Source organism: Oncorhynchus gorbuscha, linkage group LG06 (genome assembly GCF_021184085.1).
Source record: "Oncorhynchus gorbuscha isolate QuinsamMale2020 ecotype Even-year linkage group LG06, OgorEven_v1.0, whole genome shotgun sequence".
Classification (NCBI taxonomy): Eukaryota; Metazoa; Chordata; class Actinopteri; order Salmoniformes; family Salmonidae; genus Oncorhynchus; species Oncorhynchus gorbuscha.
The window spans coordinates 81,827,515-81,847,559 of NC_060178.1; the positions used below are offsets into that span (position 1 = coordinate 81,827,515).

At 40.9% G+C, this 20,045-nt stretch overlaps 1 protein-coding gene across 1 annotated transcript in view; it reads left to right on the plus strand.

The window, feature by feature from the left end:
* The first annotated feature begins 3,770 nt into the window (after positions 1-3,770).
* LOC124038409 (glutamate--cysteine ligase catalytic subunit-like) overlaps positions 3,771-20,045 on the plus strand; it is a 32,614-nt gene continuing 16,339 nt past the window's right edge. Inside the window, exons 1-2 of the mRNA XM_046354261.1 lie at positions 3,771-4,367; positions 17,923-18,035. Of these exons, the coding sequence (XP_046210217.1) occupies positions 4,218-4,367; positions 17,923-18,035 (263 nt within the window). The 5' untranslated portion in view covers positions 3,771-4,217. The remainder of the gene's footprint in view (positions 4,368-17,922; positions 18,036-20,045) is intronic.

Below are 20,045 nucleotides of genomic sequence, written 5' to 3' on the forward strand. Positions count from 1 at the left end.
TCACCAGATTTGTGTTTATATACCTAGCCTTTTTTCTTTACCATTTATAATTAATCAATAGTTCTAATTCTGAATCGGATGGGCGAGAAGGAGAAAGACACAGCGCTGACCCTGAACTGTGAAGAAAGCACAAGCACAGTGCATGAGTGTTGTGAGGGAAACCTGTCTCTGGTCTATTTTACTATTACTTGAATTCCCTTATGGGAAACAATTATTTCCTTATGGAGTTATCAAGAGTTGTAATTCTAATTGTATTTGTTATTCTGATTTGTTTATTTTTATTTAACCGCCACTGTTGGGTTACCTTGGATGCATGAATCACAGTGTGAGTCATGTGTCCAATGGGTGAATGGTAAGTGCTTGTGGAAGATAATGGTACGCACCCAAATGTACGTAACAATCGCGGCACAAATCTGTGCCCAATGTCCAGTACTACTTAAGTAGTTTCAGGGTTATCTGTACTTTACAATTATACTTTGGACAACTTTTACTTCACTAAATTTCTAAGGAAAATAATGTACTTTTTACTCCAAACATTTTCCCTGACACCCAAAAGTACTCGTTACATTTCAAATGCTTAGCAGGACCTATCAGGAATCAAGGAAAAACACAGATGCAGACATGTCGAATTGACAATGGTTTAATATTCCAACAGGGGCAGGCAATAGACAGGTCAAGGCATTCAGGAATCAGTAAACCAGAGGTGGGGCAATAGTATTGGATGGCAGGCAGTCTCAGGGTAGGCAGAGGTCAACAATCCAAAGTTGGTGCAAAGGTACAGGATGGCAGGCAGGCTCAGGCAGAGTGGTCAGGCAGGCAGGCTCAGAGTCAGGACAAGCAAGGATCAAAACCAGGAGGGCTAGAAAAAGAAAAAGAGAAAGAGAAAGAGAAAAGAGAGACTGGGAAAAGCAGGCGTTGAGAACAAAAACGCTGGTTGACTTGACAAACAAGACGAACTGGCAACGGACAAACAGAGAACACAGGTATAAATTCACAGGGGATGATGAGGAAGATGGGCGACACCTGGAGGAGGGTGGAGACAATCACAAGGACAGGTGAAACAGATCAGGGTGTAACAGGGCTGGAAAATTGTCCAATTCACACACTTATCAAGAGAACATACCTTGAGAGGTGCGAAGGTAGGATGGCCTCACTGTCCACCTACTGGCCTATAAAGACCACCAGCCTTCTACTCCACCAATGACTTTGATGACAGAATTTACCCACAAGAAGGACCGCCACTCCACCTTCCTGTTCAAGTGGGCACAGCACAATAAGGTGAGTCCAAAAATGCATTGTATGCAAAAATTATGTAATATGACAGAGAGATATGTATACTGTAGCTAAGAAAGTAATACTAAGGGTTGTGTAGTAAGCTGTTAACAGCCCATGTGCCACACCCTAATAATTTGGTCCCTTTCCCCCTCATTACTTAGCCTACTGTGCTGACTTGGTGGTGCACATCAGGCCTATAGCCTGTTTTAGAGGAATGTCCTCATCGAATATTGTAAGAGCTTTCATTGTCTGCTTATATGCCCCTTTTATTTATCCCATGGTTCTGATTTGGTTTACAGAGAGAATACTGTAAGAACGGCCCATGTTCTGAATTCTGTCGCTGTACATTTCAAAAGTTCATAACAAATAGTTATATTGACTACGTCCATCATAGATCGCTCATGAATGTCTTAATCAAAATTACGGATTGTCTCTTATCCACTCATCGTTCCCTTATGCCATAGTTTGTACATCTCAATTGTCAGCAGAAACCACGTTTGTTTAAGCAAGTCAGCCATATCAGCTATGTTTTTTTTAAAAGGCAGTAAATGAGTTAACTGTTTTTCTGCCAGACAAGGCTCCTGATAGCCAGGTGTAGTGGTGGTAAGGATTCACTCCATGGTGTTGAAAAGAAAACTGCTCTTGGGACAGCTTTATGTAGGGCGTAACAGTTTGTGGGCATCGTTTGTCACTGTAACAGTGCAATTAATGTGTTGTTTAGGGTTGTGTAGTGCAGTGGCTTTGTTGGCATGCAACAAAAAAAAAACGTTTTTTTTATAGCCCCACCAAGATTTACATGCTAAAATCGACACTGTAACCAGTGTATAGTAAAATGCACTAAAGAGGAACAATAGGTACATATTGAAGATACGCATGGTCATCCCCAGAATCTTTTCACATGTCTATTTTCAAAGGATAAAGCTAAGAACATAAACAACATCATAGTTAAGAACACTATAACAATATGTAAGAAAATGAAACGTATTGTACAAGAACAAATATCACTCCCTAAAACACAACTCTATGGAACAATCCTTTCATAGTTATTCCGAATTCACCCATAAATTGGTCCACATGGAGAACTAATGTCATAGAAACCGTAAATTACTTGGTAATAGGAAATACATGCATTTCCATGACAGAATTAAAAAGCAATGTTTGACTGACTAATGTAGATATTTTCAAATACATGCAACTTAAAAGTTTTGTATGCAGAAATTTTGATTTGAAATCTTTGGACATAAGAACAATCTTGAGGGAATCCTGTTTGTGTCAGAAAATGATATTTCCTTCTGTAGCTCAGTTGGTAGAGCATGGCGCTTGTAACGCCAGGGTAGTGGGTTCGATCCCCGGGACCACCCATACGTAGAATGTATGCACACATGACTGTAAGTCGCTTTGGATAAAAGCGTCTGCTAAATGGCATATATTATTATATTATATATGATTGCTAAGATATACAAAACCTTGGAGAGACCCATCCAACTGACATTCCCTAAGAAAAAGCATTGGAACTATTGGAACTATTGGAACAAAGACTTACAAATAACTGATATTGGCACAAGATGGAGGGGATGTTGGAACGTAACTAACTAAATTGCAGTTAACTAAAATTTGTGCTTAATCCAGTGTAAATTAATGTATAGAATGTATTACACAAGAGACAAAATTCACAAATTCTACAGCACAATAGCAGAGTTATGTCTTTAGTGTAAAACTAATAATGACTCAATAGTCCATGGCTTCTGGTAATGCAATAAAGTCCCAAAATGATGGGCAGAGTTAGAAAGTTGGCTGTTAGAAGTATTACAATGGAAATGTACTTTTAATATGTCTGTCTGCATATTTAAAGATATGGCATATGAAGGTGCAGTGAGATACCCAATGGGTTGGAAGATACTTTTCTCGTCAACACCGACTTAAAAACTGGAAATCAACCAGCCCTCCATCGTTAATTCAATGGAAAGGTAAAATGCTTATTATCTAAATGTTGAAAGTGTGTGGGTGAAGGAGATAAACAAAATGGTCCAGTTTGAGGCCATGTGGCAGAGAGTGATGTGGGTGCTGCAGCTGAGGTGTGAGCAGCTGGTCTGGGGTGGTGATGTGACTGAACAAGTGACTGTGTGGGGGTGGGTCATGTTATGACTCAGCAATCTTACCCTCCTCCCTCAAAACCTTAAATTAACATTATTTTATAGTAGACCTACCAAAACCAGTCTACTAAAGTGTGTGTACAAAAATGTATAGTTTTTTTTGTAAGATTATTTATTAATTGTTTTACAATACAATGGAAAAAAATACACATACACGTATAATAATAATAATGTTTAAAATATATATATATATATTTTTTTGTTTACATACTTAGTAGACTGGTTTTGGCATGCCAAATTAAGAATAATGTTCATTGAAGGTTTTGAGGGAAGAGGGAAAGATTGCTGAGTCATAAAATGACGCGCGCCACACGGTCACGTGTGTTCAGTCAACGTTAAATCTGCGAACTAGGACATTTTGCACACTCAAACAGTGGATGCTTGGCGAGCGGATTGACCGTTTCTCACTAACGTTATAAGGAAGTGATTCAATCACGGGGAAATATATTTAAGTGTAATTGCTATTCTGAATTAAATAGGTATTGCATGGGGTAACAACCTTGGCATTTCTATTCCGCGCGTGGGACATTGTATTAGCTTTCTAGATAGCAAGAGATATGTGAAGGCCTCCCCCTTTTTGTCTAGCTAGCTAATAAGTATCAGCGTTACAATTTAAATAACTACATCAGTGTTAATTTAGCTTGAGTTTTGTTTTGTTGAAAGTAATTAGTTAGCTACATTGCTGAACTTGGCTAAATAACGTTAGCTAACGAGCAAAATTAATAGCTAACGGTAGATTAACAAAAATAGTACGCGCTAGTCTCGCTGTTGGTGCCGAACGCTTGTGCTATGGGTTTGCTGTCACAAGGGTCACCGCTCAACTGGGAAGAAACCAAAAAGTATGCAGACCATGTCAGGAAGCATGGCATCGTTCAGTTTCTCAACATCTATAACAAGGTGAAAGAACGACAGAAGGATGTATTGTTATGGGGCGATGAGGTAAGGCTGCCATGGCCGAACTTTTACATAAACGTATTTTTTTCATTACATGTGATCTCAGTAATGTCAGTCAGTGAGTGTGCTCTATCACCAGTGAAGATGCAACTATGTTGACAACGTGCCAACTTGATTGTGATGATGAAACGTGTAACCGATTTACAGTAACTAGTGTTGATATCAGTCACATCTGGGCATCAGTACAGTAGATCATACAAATGTTTCCATTAATCACACACACGGACAGGGGTGGAAAGAGTACTGTAAAATCCTACTCAAGCAGTAAGTACTGTTACTTTAATTAAATTGTAATCAAGTAGAAGTAAAAGTACTGGTGTAAAAAAATATATATACAAAAAAAAACGAATCAACTAAAAGTAAAAAGTAGCACATTTTTAAAAATTTACTCAGAGTAAAAGTTACCAAGAAAATAATGAGTTATTTTGATGGTTATTTTTTATTCTCCTTTTATAAGAACTTTTACAAAAACTTTTCTATATACTACTGTATATGTAATATTGTTTACATGTAATGCTTGACAAGCTACATGTTCCATAAAACACCAGAAAATAACCAACAAGATAAGATTCGGCACAGCTGATTTTAATATTAAATCTTCAACTTCACATATACAAATTTTCAAAAGGCATATTTTTTTGTGGAACTGCCTATTGAACACTTAACTCAACTCCAGTTGTCTCTGAATTTGCCATTCAGTTTCAGTAGGAGCTGATTTTCTGAGTTAATTGAGTATATCCTAGCTCACTTCGCAGTGAAGCGTAGTCCAGCACAGCTACAAAGACGCTCACAGGCGGAAAATTCTTCATCATGTACGGAAACAAATGAAGTAAATCCATTTCGTCCAATGGACTAGCAAGATACCCATCCAGGTCCCCTGTACCTTCTGACCATTTGGTTGTCAGTGATGAAGAAATCCTCTTCATCAGATGAATGCTGCCTTAGATGAGCAGTTTCGTCCTGTGTGATTGTGTCAAGATGATTCTTCAGGTACGCCAAACCTGTACATTGGAAACAACACAACATTCACATATTCAGTGTTTCAGCATACTCTGTATATGGCTGGCAACACAATCATATTATTTACATTGCAATAGCTCTAACAGACTTCCACTCTTGTTATTCTGAGATACTGAGATTGATTTGAGTTGTTCAAATACATTCAGACCCAACAAATTCTCTAATGAAGTGAGTCCATGTTTGGCTGTACCCAAACATAGTTATATGAAAAGGTTATTGTCCAGCACCTGTAAATAATGGAAAAAAATAAAACGTATTTAAAAAAACAAAGAAAAGACTCCGACTAAAATATATCATCATATGGACAATGAGGTTAAAACCTTTTGGAGTAAAGAAATCATACCGGCTTTGATGACATCAGCTTTGTCAGTCCAAGACGTCTTCAACTTTGGCAGAAGGTTTGCAGCAGCAATAAGCTGTGGCTCCTCCATTTCTCCAAAGTGCTTTTGGAGACTGTTCTGAATGGCTCTGATAAGTGGTAGGTACATTTGGCAAGATGCTTCCAGCCTTTGAAGTTTTGTTTTTAGTAAGAAGATCACTGGCAGCAGCCACCACATATGCGTGTTGATCTCAGACTGTAGAATGTTCAAAGCTGAGACCAAAGGCTTCATCACTTTGAAGTTCTCATTCAAGAAGGACATTTCTGCCAGGCTCAGCCTGAAAGATTAAGGTAAATGTAGTACCTCTTAGAATTCTAAAATTTCATGGACAATAAATATTACTGTAATAGGAAAACGTAACATTGATTCAAATAATTGCTACTCACATTTTCACTTAATTTTTCACACTCATTTCTTTTGATATCCTCCCCCTTCTCTTGAATGATATGTGTGATCCTCTCCACTGCCAGGGAAGTTGAGTTTCAACATGTTTGATTTGGACGGATGAACTGCAGTTTGCACTCATTCTCTACAACTTCAGCAGCTAAGGTTGACCGCCCCATTTTATTCCACATGGCTTGGCATTTTGCAAAAGATGACCTGGGCAACCTTTTGTAGCTATCACTATTTGTTTCTGCCAACGCAGAATCTGTTGCAATGAGGTTCAGCAGATGACATGCACACCGTTGATGCTGAGGGAGTTTATATTCTAGGCCACTGTCATTAACCAGGATGGAAAATGGGTCTTGGTATTCAACCTGCTCTGCTGGCTCTTCAGCATCTGAGTCTTGGTCTGCTGACTACTGCCTGGCTCTGCTCACCAAAAACATTGAATGCTTTGATGAAGTTTGATCCCTTGTCTGTTGTGGATCTTATCACTTTCCCTCTGATCCTGTATGCACAATGGATGTCATCGAGGGCACCTGCAAGCACATCAAATGTGTGGGAACCTCTCAATCTCTTGCAAACTAATGTAGCAGAACGTCTCACCAGAGCTTCTTCATGTGACATGTGACCACGATGTAACTCCTTTGGTGAGCTGTCCAACAATCGGTGATGGTGGCAACATAATTTACCCTGCCAAGGTGGCAGATTCATGTATTCTTGAACGAACAGTAGGTCTGGAGATGACTTTGCATTGAGGATGCAGGGTGGTTGCCAAATCTTTAAAAGCTGGTTGTTCGACCATACGTAGAATGTATGCACACATGACTGTAAGTCGCTTTGGATAAAAGCGTCTGCTAAATGGCATATATTATTATTATATAATGGTTGTGGCCCTCACAGATCAAATTAATGACAAGCTTGTCAACGGTTGCCTGTGAGACGCACCACGCGGATGGCTAGCTACTAGCCACTATAATGTCAATGTGGTTGTAGCCCGCACTACAGCTTATAGTTCCTTCAGCTGTGTAAAGATGTTGGTCAGGGTTAGCTTCTAACTAGCTAGGAACAGGATGAGCTAGCTAATGTTAGCATTATGCTACAGATTGATTGCAAATGGCTGATGGCAACACTTTGTTAGCCTACACAACAAACACCATTCATGGTGATAAAATATATTTATAAATGTACTTTTTGTACCATTATATGTTTCCTCAAGTTTGATGCAGAATTTCTGTAGCCAGCCACCTCCACCATCTTTGATAAGCAGAGCTTATTTATTTTTCAAGTTGATTAGGAAACCTGTTTTTTTTCTCTTTTTTTTGCATGTAGCTACCTTTTTTTTTACAGCCAAAAAATCCTGCTACCGATCATCATTTAGTTTGCATACACAGCTATGATTGGGCTGTTTTTGTGTGATGTGTGGAATTGAATTGTATTGGTCCATCTGGTCATGTTACTTGTCACTGACAAACAAGTGAATATTTCTAGATGCTACAAAAGGTTCAAAATGTATGTGCTTGCCATGATATGTATCCTTTTTCCAGATTGTACTCTGTAATGGATAGTTTTGAAAATGTACTTAAGTGAAAGTACAGCCTTTGAAAAATACTCAAAGTACACAGAAAAGCTACTTAATTACAGGAGCGTGAGTAGTTTTAATTCGTTACTTCCACCCCTGCAAATGGATGCTTCGATGTCTATACTCTGTCCATAAACATTGAACCCATTCAAAGCAGCTGACCAATGCATAACTGTTTTTGATTTAGACAACTTCGTTCAGTAACTTGTTTATTATTCAGTTATTTAGGCTATGGAATCATTTGTATGTATACTAGTCTCTTAGAAAATGGAGAGGTTTTGTTCTCTATAAGATGGTTTACATTTCATGGGAACCTGAAACCCTCAATACGACAGACATTTAGAACATCTTCATCTAAAAGGGTTTGGTAACTAAGTGTTTCACTGAATAAATATGCTTATTTGTCATGGTTTGCACCTATTGAGATTTTATTTTGAGACATTTCTTTTAGATGTCGACTGATTATGATTTTTCAACACCGATACCGATTATTGGAGGACCCAAAAAGGCGACACCGATTAATCGGCTGATTTATAAAAAAATATTTACAAATAATAATAACAATGTATTTGTAATAATGACAATTACAACAATACTGAATGAACACTTATTTTAACTTAAAATAAAACATCAATAAAATCAATTTAGCCTCAAGTAGATAATGAAACATGTTCAATTTGGTTTAAATACTGCAAAAACAAAGTGTTGGAGAAGAACATAAAAGTGCAATATGTGCCATGTAAGAAAGCTAACGTTTCAGTTCCTTGCTCAGAACATGAGAACATATGAAAGCTGGTGGTTCCTTTTAACATGAGTCTTCAATATTCCCAGGTAAGAAGTTTTAGGTTGTAGTTATTATAGGACTATTTCCCTCTATACCATTTCTATTTCATATACCTTTTGACTATTGGATGTTCTTATAGGCACTTTAGTGTTGCCAGTGTAACAGTATAGCTTCCGTCCCTCTCCTCACTCCTCCCTGGGCTCGAACCAGCAACACAACGACAACAGCCACCATTGAAGCATTACCCGGTCACACCAGCATCATCTCGGGAGTTGATAGGTTTGAAGTCATAAACCGCGCAATGCTTGACGCACAAGGAAGAGCTGCTGGCAAAATGCACGAAAGTGCTGTTTGAAAGAATGTTAACTCGCCTGCTTCTGCCTACCACCGCTCAGTCAGATACTTGTATGCTCAGTCAGATTATATGCAACACATATAGATAATATCTAGTAATATCATCAACCATGTGTAGTTAACTAGTGATTATGATTGATTGTTTTTGTTGAATTTGACCTTTTTCTCCCCAATTTCGTGGTATCCAATTGTTTAGTAGTTACTATCTTGTCTCATCGCTACAACTCTCGTACGGGCTCGGTAGAAACTAAGGTTGAAAGTCATGCGTCCTCCGATACACAACCCAAACAAGCCGCACTGCTTCTTAACACCGCCATCCAACCTGGAAGCCTGCTGCACCAATGTGTCGGAGGAAACACTGTGCACCTGGTAACCTTGGTTAGCGCGCACTGCGCCCGGCCCGCCACAGGAGTAGCTGGTGCGCGATTAGACAAGGATTTCCCTACCGGTCAAACCCTCCCTATCCCGTGCATCGCCCCACGGACCTACCGGTCGCGGCCGGTTATGACAGAGCCTGGGCGTAAACCCAGAGTCTCTGGTGGCACAGCGGACGCTGCAGTACAGCGCCCTTACCCACTGTGCCACCCGGGAGACTTTATTGTTTTTTATAAGAAGTTTAATGCTAGCTAGCAACTTACCTTGGCTTACTGCATTTGCGTAACAGGCAGTCTCCTTGTGGAGTGCAACGAGAGAGAGGCAGGTCGTTATTGCGTTGGACTAGTTAACTGAAAGGTTGCAAGATTGGATCCCCCGAGCTGACAAGGTGAAAATCTGTCGTTCTGCCCCTGAATGAGGCAGTTAACCCACCGTTCCTAGGCTGTCATTAAAAATAACAATGTGTTCTCAACTGACTTGCCTAGTTAAATAAAGATTAAATAATGGTGTAAAAAACAAAAATGGACTGGCAACTAACGTTAGCCTGCCTTCTATGCCAACTTTAGCTAGCTAGATAACTTAGCTGTCAGTTGGTAACGGGTTGCTAAAGTCAACGTTTGCTAGAATAGTTTAAACTATTTTGATTAACTTATTGCATACGGAAAATATTCAATCCTTGACATTTCCACATTTTGTTACGTTACAGCCTTATTCTAAAATGGATTAAATTGTTTTCCCTCATCAATCTACACACAATAGCCCATAATGACAAACCGAAAACAAATAGGTTTTTAGACATTTTTGCAAATGTATTAAAAATAAAAACCTTTTTATGTAAGTACTCAGACCCTTTGCTATGACTTGAAATTGAGCTCCGGTGCATCCTGTTTCCATTGCTCATCCTAGATTTTTCTACAATTTGATTGGAGTCCACCTGTGGTAAATTCAATTGATTTGACTTGATTTGGAAAGGATGATGTTTACAGTCGTGGCCAAAAGTTGAGAATGACGCATATACATTTTCACAAAGTCTGCTGCCTCAGTTTTTATGGTGGCAATTTGCATATACTCCAGAACGTTATGAAGAGTGATCAGATGAATTGCAAATAATTGCAAAGTCCCTCTTTGCCATCCAAATTAACTGAATCCCAGAAAACATTTCCTCTGCATTTCAGCCCTGCCACAAAAGGACCGGCTCACATCATGTCAGTGATTCTCTCGTTAACACAGGTGTGAGTGTTGATGAGGACAAGCTGGAGATCACTCTGTTATGCTGATTAAGTATGAATAACAGACTGGAATCTTCAAAAATAGGGTTGTGCTTGGAATCATTGTTCTTCCTCTGTCAACCATAGTTACCTGCAAGGGAACATGTGCCGTCATCATTGCTTTGCACATAAAATGCTTCACAGGCAAGGATATTGCTGCCAGTAAGATTGCCCCTAAATCAACCATTTATCGGATCGTCAAGAACTTCAATTAGAGTGGTTCAAGTGTTGTGAAGAAGGCTTCCGGGCGCTCAAGAAAGTCCAGCAAGTTCCAGGACCGTCTCCTAAAAAGTTGATTCAGCTGCGGGATCGGGACACCACCAGTACAGAGCTTCCTCGGGAATGGCAGCAGGCAGGTGTGAGTGCATCTCCACGCACAGTGAGGCAAAGACTTTTGGAGGATGGCCTGGTATCAAGAAGGGCAGCAAAGAAGCTACTTCTCTCCAGGAAAAACATCAGGGACAGACTGATATTCTGCAAAGGGTATAGGGATTGGACTGCGGGGGACTGGGGCTAAAGTCATTTTTGCTGATGAATCCCTTTTCTGATTGCTTGGGTCATCTGGAAAAAAGCTTGTCCGGAGAAGACAAGGTGAGCGCTACCATCAGTCCTGTGTCATGCCAACAGTAAAGCATCCTGAGACCATTCATCTGTGGGGTTGCTTCTCAGCCAAGGGAGTGGGCTCTCTCACAATTATGCCTAAGAAAACAGCCATGAATAAAGAATGGTACCAACACATCCTCTGAGAGCAACTTCTGCCAACCATCCAGGAACAGTTCGGTGAAGAACAATGCCTTTTCCAGCACCTTGCCATAAGGCAAAGTGATAACTAAGTGGCCCGGGGGAACAAAACATCGATATTTTGGGTCCATGGCCAGGAAACTCCCCAGACCTTAATCCCATTGAGAATTTGTGGTCAATCCTCGAGCCTGGTGGACAAACACAAACTCACAAATTCGGACAACTCCAAGCATTGATTATGCAAGAACGGGCTGCCATCAACGGGCCCAGAAGTTAATTGACTGCATGCCAGGGCCGATTGCAGAGGTATTGCAAAAGAAGGATCAACACTGTAAATATGAACTCTTTGCCTCAACTTCATGTAATTGTCAAAAGTCTTTGACACTTATGAAATGCTTGTAATTATACTACAGTAACATCTGACAAACATATCTAAAGACACTGAAGCAGCAAACTTTGTGGAAATTAATATTTGTGTCATTCTCAACTTTTTTCCACGACTGCATATAACGTTCCACTGTTGACCGTGCATGTCAAGAGCAAAATCCAAGCCATGAGTTTGAAGGAATAGAGCTCTGAGACAGGATTGTGTCGCTGCACAGATCTGGGAAGAGTACAAAAAAAACAGCATTATGCTGTGGGGATGTTTTTCAGCAACCGGGAGAATAGTCAGGATCAAGGGAAAGATGAATGGAGCAAAGTACAGAGAGATCCTTGATAACCTGCTCCAGAGCTCTTAGGACCTCAGACTGGAATAAGGTTCAATCTTCCAACAGGACAACAACCCCAAGCACACATCCAAGACGATGCAGGAGTTGCTTCGGGACAAGACTCTGAATGTCCGTGAGTGGCTAGCCAGAGTCCCGACTTGAACCCGATCAAACAACTCTGGAGACACTTGACAAAGCTGTGCAGCGACGCTCCCCATCCAACCTGACAGATCTTGAGAGATTCTGCAGAGAAGAATTGGAGAAAGTCGCCAAATACAGGTGTCAAGCTTTTACCATCATACCCAAGAAGACTAGTTCGCTTCCAAATGTGCTTGAACAAAATACTGAGTAATGGGTCTGAATAGTTATATAAATGTCATATTTCAGTTTTTATTTATCTATCTATATTTGCAAACCTTTCAAAAAAAAGATTTTGCTTCGTCATTATGATGTATTGTGTGTAGATTGATGAGGGGAAAAATGAATACATTTTAGAATAAAGCTGTAATGTAACTATGTGGAAAAAGTCAAGGGGTCTGAATACTTTCCGAATGCACTGTACGTGTCTGCAAAACTGGGGAAATGCTGATACTTCGAGCAGTACCTGACATCTCCCTTCGTGTCATGTCAAACCCATGGAACTCCTCTTTCCAGGTCAGAATGCGTTTTTGTCCTTTTCTACTTGTATGCTGTCTTTTTAGCAGCTGGTTCAAGGTTTGGTAGTGGTGGTGGCGCTTTCTTGGTGCCTGGCCAGTATTCGGTGCTTGTAGAAACATTTTATTTGACCGCTACACAATATACCTGGGTCATTAGCAGGATGGCGCAGATAGAGATGGTCGCCTCGCTTTGAGTCCTTAGGAAACTATGCATTATTTAGTGTAAGTATTATTTCTTACATTGTTAGCCCAGAAAATCACAAGTGTTAATACATACAGCTGTGAAGTACTATTGGATATCAGAGCAATGTCAATTTACCAACATTACGACCAGGAATACGACTTTCCAGAATTAATCCTTTGTTCAGACCACCACCCAGGACCGTAGATCTAATCCCAGAAGCCGACTCAAAACAACGTCGCCGCAGAAGAGGCAGATGTAGTGGCCTTCTGGTCAGACTCCGTAGATGAACACACCGCCCACTGCTTCCGGGCATACTACTCGCCAATGTCAAGTCTCTTGACAACAGGGTAGATTAAATTATAACATTCTCTGTTTCACGGAAACATGGTTCTCTCGGGATACGTTGTCGGAGTCTGTTCAGCCACCGGACTTCTTCATGCATCGCACCGACATATATAAACACCTCTCTGGGAAGAGGAAGGGTGGGGGTGTATAATTCATGATTAACGACTCATGGTGTAATCACAACATAAAGGAACTCGAGTCCTTCTGCTCACCCGACCTAGAATTCCTTACAATCAAATGCCAGCCATATTACATTTACATTTAAGTCATTTAGCAGATGCTCTTATCCAGAGCGACTTACAAATATTATCTCCCAAGAGAATTCTCATCAGTTATCGTCACAGCTGTGTATATTCCCCCTCAAGCAGACACCAAGACGACCTTCAAGGAACTTCACTGGACTCTATGGAAACTGGAAACCAAACATCCTGAGGCGGCATTTGTTTTAGCCGGTGATTTTAACAAAGCAAATTTGAACAAGGCTACCTAAATTCTATCAGCATGTTGATTGCAGCACTTACGCGGGCAATACACTCGATCACCGCTACTCTAACTTCCACGATGCATACAAGGCATACATGCATCCATCCTGCGCCTACGGAATCCACGCTTCAAGATCGTTTTGACCACACTGACTGGGAAATGTTCCGAGCAGCCTGAGAGAATAACACCGATCTATACGCTGACTCGGTGAGTGAGTTTATAAGGAAGTGCATTGGAGATGCTGTACCACTAACTATTAAAACCTATCCTAACCAGAAACTGTGGCTGGATGGTGGCATTCGCGCAAAACAGAAAGAGGACTGGGAATATGGCCGAATTAATATTAACTGTTATTCCCTCAAGTCAGTCAAACATGTTATGTTGCTATAGAGACAAAGTGGAGTTGGAATTCAACTGCTCAGACACGAGACATGTGGCAGGGTCTACAGGAAATCACTGACTACAAAAAGAGAACCAGCTACGTTACGGTTACTGACCTCTCGCTTCCAGACAAATTAAACACCTTTGCCCGCTTTGAGGATAATACTGTGCCACCATCGCGGCCCGCCAACACCGCTCCTCCGTTACCGATGTGAGTAAGACATTTAAACGTGTTAACTCTCGCAAGTCTGCTGGCCCAGACGGCATTCCTTGCCGCGTCCTCCGAGCATGCGCAGACCAGCTGGCTGGTGTGTTTACGGACATATTCAATCGCTCCCTATCCCAGTCTGCTGTCCTGACAAGATGGCCACCATTGTTCCTGTACCCAAGAAGGCAAAAATAACTGAACTTAATGACCACCACCCCGTAGCACTCACTAATGTCATCATGAAGTGCTTTGAGAGACTAGTCAAGGATCATGCCACCCTAGACACTCTTCAGTTTGCATACCACCCCAACAGGTCCACAGACGCAATCGCCATCACACTGCCCTATCCCATCTGGACAAGAGGAATACCTATGTAAGAATGCTGTTCATTGACTAAGCTCAGCATTCAACACCATCGTACCCTCCAAGCTCATCATTAAGCTGGAGTCCCTGGCTCTCAATCCGCCCTGTGCAATTCGGTCCTGGACTTTATGATGGGCCACCCCTAGGTGGTGAAGGTAGGAATCAATATCTCCACTTCGCTGACCTTCAACACTGGGGCCCCACAAGGGTGTGTGCTCAGCCTCCTCCTGTACTCCCTGTTCACCCATGACTGCGTGACCATGCACGCCTCCAACTCAATCATCAAGTTTGCAGACGACACCACAGTAGTGGGCTTGATTACCAACAACGATGAGACCGCCTACAGGGAGAAGGGGAGGGCACTCTGAGTGTGGTGTCAGGGAAAACAACCTCTCGCTCAACGTCAACAAAACAAAGGAGATGATCGTGGACTTCAGCATACAGCAGAGGGAGCACCCCCCATCCACATCAAAGGGACAGTAGTGGAGAAAGTGGGAAGTTTTATGTTCCTCTGCGTACACATCACAGACAAACTGAAATGGTCCACTCACACAGACAGTGTGGTGAAGGCGCAAACAGCGCCTCTTCAATCTCAGGAGGCTGAAGAAATTTGGCTTGTCACCTGAAACCCTCAAAAAGATGCACAATCAAGCCTATCAGACTGTTAAACAGCAATCACTAACTCCGAGAGGCTGCTAACTACAGACTCCTATCACTGGCCACTTTTATAAAATTCCCCAAGCATACTTCCAAAGTTGTGGCAAAATGGCTTAATGATAACAGAGCCATGGTATTGGAGTGCCATCACAAAGCCCTGACCTCAATCCTATACTACATTTGTGGGCAGAACTGAAAAAGCGTGTGTGAGCAAGGAGGCCTATAAACCAAACAGTTACACCAGCTCTGTCAGGAGGAATCTGCCAAAATTCACCCAACTTATTGCGGGAAGCTTGTGGAAGGCTACCCGAAATGTTTGACCCAAGTTAAAAAATTTAAAGGCAATGCTACCAAATACTAATTGAGTATGTAAACTTCTGACCCGCTGAGAATGTGATGAAAAATTAAATGTGAAATAAATAATTTTCTCTACTATTATTCTATGGTCCTTCTGTAGCTCAGTTGGTAGAGCATGGCGCTTGTAACGCCAGGGTAGTGGGTTCGATTCCCGGGACCACCCATATGTAGAATGTATGCACACATGACTGTAAGTCGCTTTGGATAAAAGCGTCTGTTAAATGGCATTTATTATTATTCTGACATTACACATTCTGGAAAATAAAGTGGTGATCCTAACTGACCTAAGACAGGGAATTTTTACTTGGATGACATGTCAGGAATTGTGAAAATCGGAGTAATATATTTGGCTAAGGTGTATGTAAACTTCCGACTTAAACTGTATGTATATACTGTACCTTATACCATCTATTGCACCATGCCTATGCCGCTCATCCTTATAATTATATGTACATATTCTTATTCCTCCCTTTAGATTCGTGTGTGTTAGCTAGTTGTTGGTGAATTGTTAGTTAACTTGTTAGATATTATTGCACTGTCGGAACTAGAAGCACAAGCATTTCACTACACTCACAATAACATCTGCTAACCATGTGTATGTGACCAATAACATTTGATTTAATGTATATACAAAAGTATGTGGACATCTCTTCAAATGAGTGGATTTGGCTATTTCAGTCTCACCTGTTGCTCTGACAACTGTATAAAATCGAGCACACAGCCATGCAATCGCCATAGACAAACATTGGCAGTAGAATGGCCTTACTGAAAAGCTCAGTGACTTTCAATGTGGCACGGTCATAGAATGCTCCTTTTCATCACATTTCTGCCCTGCTAGAGCTGCCCCGGTCAACTGTAAGTGCTGTTATTGTGAATTGGAAATGTCTAGGAGCAATAACAGCTCAGCCGAGAAGTGTTATGCCACACAAGCTCACAGAAAAGGACCGCTGAAGCACGTAGTGCGTAAAAATCATCTGTCCTTGGTTACAACACTCACTACCAAGTTCCAAACTGCCTCTGGAAGTAATGTAAGCACAATAACTGTTCGTTGGGAGCTTCATGAAATGGGTTTCCATGGCTGATCAGCCGCACTCAGACCTAAGATCACCATGCGCAATGCCAAGCGTCGGCTGGAGTGGTGTAAAGCTCGCCGCCATTGGACTCTGGAGCAGTGGACACGTGTTCTCTGGAGTGATAAATCCACACTTCACCATCTGGCAGTCCTACAGACGAATCAAGGTTTGGCGGATGCCAGGAAAACCCTACCGGATGCCAGGAGAACCAATGCATAGTGCCAACTAATGTTTGGTGGAGTAGGAATAATGGTCGGGAGCTATTTTTAACGGTTCGGGCTAGGCCCTTAGCACTGACGATTCTGTGCTTTCATCTTTGTGGAAACAATTTGGAAGGCTCTTTCTTGTTTCAGTAGGACAATGCCCCCGTGCGCAAAGCGAGGTTCGTACAGAAATGGTTTGTCGAGATAGGTGTGAAAGCACTTGACTGGCCGGCACAGATCCCTGAGCTCAACCCCATCGAACACCTTTGGGATGAATTGGAATGCCCACTGCGAGCCAGGCCTAATTGCCCAACATCAGTGCCCCACTCACTAATGCTCTTGTGGCTGAAAGAAAGCAAGTCCCCCCAGCAATGTTCCAACAATGGAAAGCCTTCCCAGAAGATTGGAGGCTGTTATAGCAGGAAAGGGGGACCAACTCCATATTAATGCCCATTATTTTGTTCGGCGAACAGGTGTCCATATATTTTTGGTCATGTTGTGTATCTCCCACTCCCATCTCCTAGAGTTAACACTGACGATAGTAGGATTCAAACATTTTGAAAACTGAGGTAAACCCGCAGCCACACACAGGATATGTGACGAAAGAGAGACTAAAGATCAGCCTCTCCAACTCGCAGCTGAATTCATTTAGCCAAATCTCTAGTCTACTTGCAGCCGACACACTGATTAGATAGATTGTTATGAAATCTTTTCTATCTAAGATGGTGGGTGTCCTCTTTCTTGTGTTTTGAGGTGAAACGACCCAAGGATTTATTCACTTCACAACTGGTCATTCCCACCTTCCCACTTGGTTATGAATGCAGCATCGGGCTACATTATGTTAACACTAATCAACACGAGCTTTGATTCTACTTCCAATCAGTTTTTAGCCAATGGGTGCTGTCAGTGATGTCAACATGTGCTGTAGGCCTAATGGATTTCAGCATGATATGCATTGCATTTGCACACAGTTTTTCAGGCTTAAAATATAAACTGGTTATGCAAAATGTTTTTTTTTTCTCCCCTTTTTAGGTGGAATACATGTTGATTGAAATGGATGAGAAAAATGAAAAGGTTCGTCTTGTTCTCAATGGTGGGGAGGTTTTGGAAACCCTTCAAGACAAAGGTGAAAAGACAAACCCCAAGTAAGTCAGCTTTAAATCTGTTTAGAAAATGACACGATTATCGTGTTGAGTTGAAACTGGCTGCTATTTATCTGCCTTATGTTAAAGTAGAATATTCCTATTTTAAACTTGTATCGCTGTTTTTGATGTAAATGCCATGTTATAAAAGGGTACAGACAGTTTTTGCGATCTAACTTATTTTTAAGAAACTTGCCCCAACCAGCGATTCACTTCCTCATCCTCGTTGTGCAGTATGGGGGCTCAAACATTTAGTAATTTATTAGATGCTCTTATCCAGAGCAACTTAGAGTAGTGATTGCATATACAGTTGAAGTCTGAAGTTTATATACACTTAGGTTGGAGTCATTAACTCGTTTTTCAACCACTCCACTCATTTCTTGTTAACAAGCTACAGTTTTGGCAAGTTGGTTAGGACTAGAGGTTGACCGATTATGATTTTAACGCCGATACCGATTATTGGAGGACCAAAAAAGCCAGCCGATACTGATTAATCGGCCGATTAAATGTGTATATTTATGTAAAATAAATAAATACAATTGTTTTGTAATAATGACCATTACAACTACTGAATTAACTTAATATAAAACATCAAAATCCATTTGGCCTCAAATATTGAAACATGTTCAATTTGGTTTATATAATGCAAAAACAAAGTTTTGGAGAAGGAAGTAATATGTGCCATGTAAAAATGTGTGCCATGTAAAAAGCTAACGTTTAAGTTCCTTGCTCAGAACATATGAAAGTTGGTGGTTCCTTTTAACATGAGACTTCAATATTCCAAGGTAAGATGTTTTAGGTTGTATTTAATATAGTATTTATAGGACTTTCTCTCTACCATTTGTATTTCATATACCTTTGACAATTGGATGTTCTTATAGGCACTATAGTATTGCCAGTGTAACGGTATAGCTTCCGTCCCCCTCGCCCCAACCTGGGCTCGAACCAGGAACACATCGACAACAGCCACACTCGAAGCATCGTTACCCAACGCTGCAAGGGGAATAACTACTCCAAATCTAAAAGCGAGTGACGTTTGAAACAGTATTAGCGCACACCCAGCTAACTAGCTAGCCATTTCACATTGGTTACACCAGTCATTAGGCTGATGGGCTTGAAATCATAAACAGCGCTGTGCTTGTGAAGAGTTGCTGGCAAAACGCATGAAACTGTTGTTTGAATGAATGATTACTGGCCTGCTGTTGCTCAGTCAGACTGCTCTATCAAATCAGACATAGTTATAACATAACACACAGAAATACGAGCCTTTGGTCATTAATATGGTTGAATCCGGAAACTATCATTTCGAAAACAAAATGTTTATTATTTCAGTGAAATATGGAACTGTTTGGTATTTTATCTAACAGGTGGCATCCCTAAGTCTAAATATTCTTGTTACATAATTACGTAAAATTCTGGCAAATTAGTTCGCAATGAGCCAAGCAGCCCAAACTGTTGCATAATATACCCTGACTCTGCGTGCAATGAAAGCAAGAGAAATGACACAATTTCACCTGGTTAATATTGCCTGCTAAACTGGATTAGTAGTTATAGCTAGTGATTATGATTGATTGTTTTTTACAAGAAGTTTAATGCTAGCTAGCAATTTACCTTGGCTTCTACTGCATTCGCGTAACAGGCAGGCTACTTGTGGAGTGCAATGGTTAGAGCGTTGGACTAGTTAACTGCAGTTGCAAGATTGGAACCCCTGAGCTGACAAGGTGAACATCTGTCGTTCTGCCCCTGAACAAGGCAGTTAACACACCGTTCCTAGGCAGTCTTTGAAAATAAGAATTTGTTTCTTAACTGACTTGCCTAGTTAAATAAAAGGTTTCCGAATGTTATGAACTTGAAATCGGCCCTAATTAATCAGCCATTCCAATTAATTGGGCGACCTCTAGTTAGGACATCTAGTTTGTGCATGACAAAAAAAAATTCCAACAATTGTTTACAGACAGATTATTTAACTTATAATTCACTGTATAATTCACTGTATCACAATTCCAGTGGGTC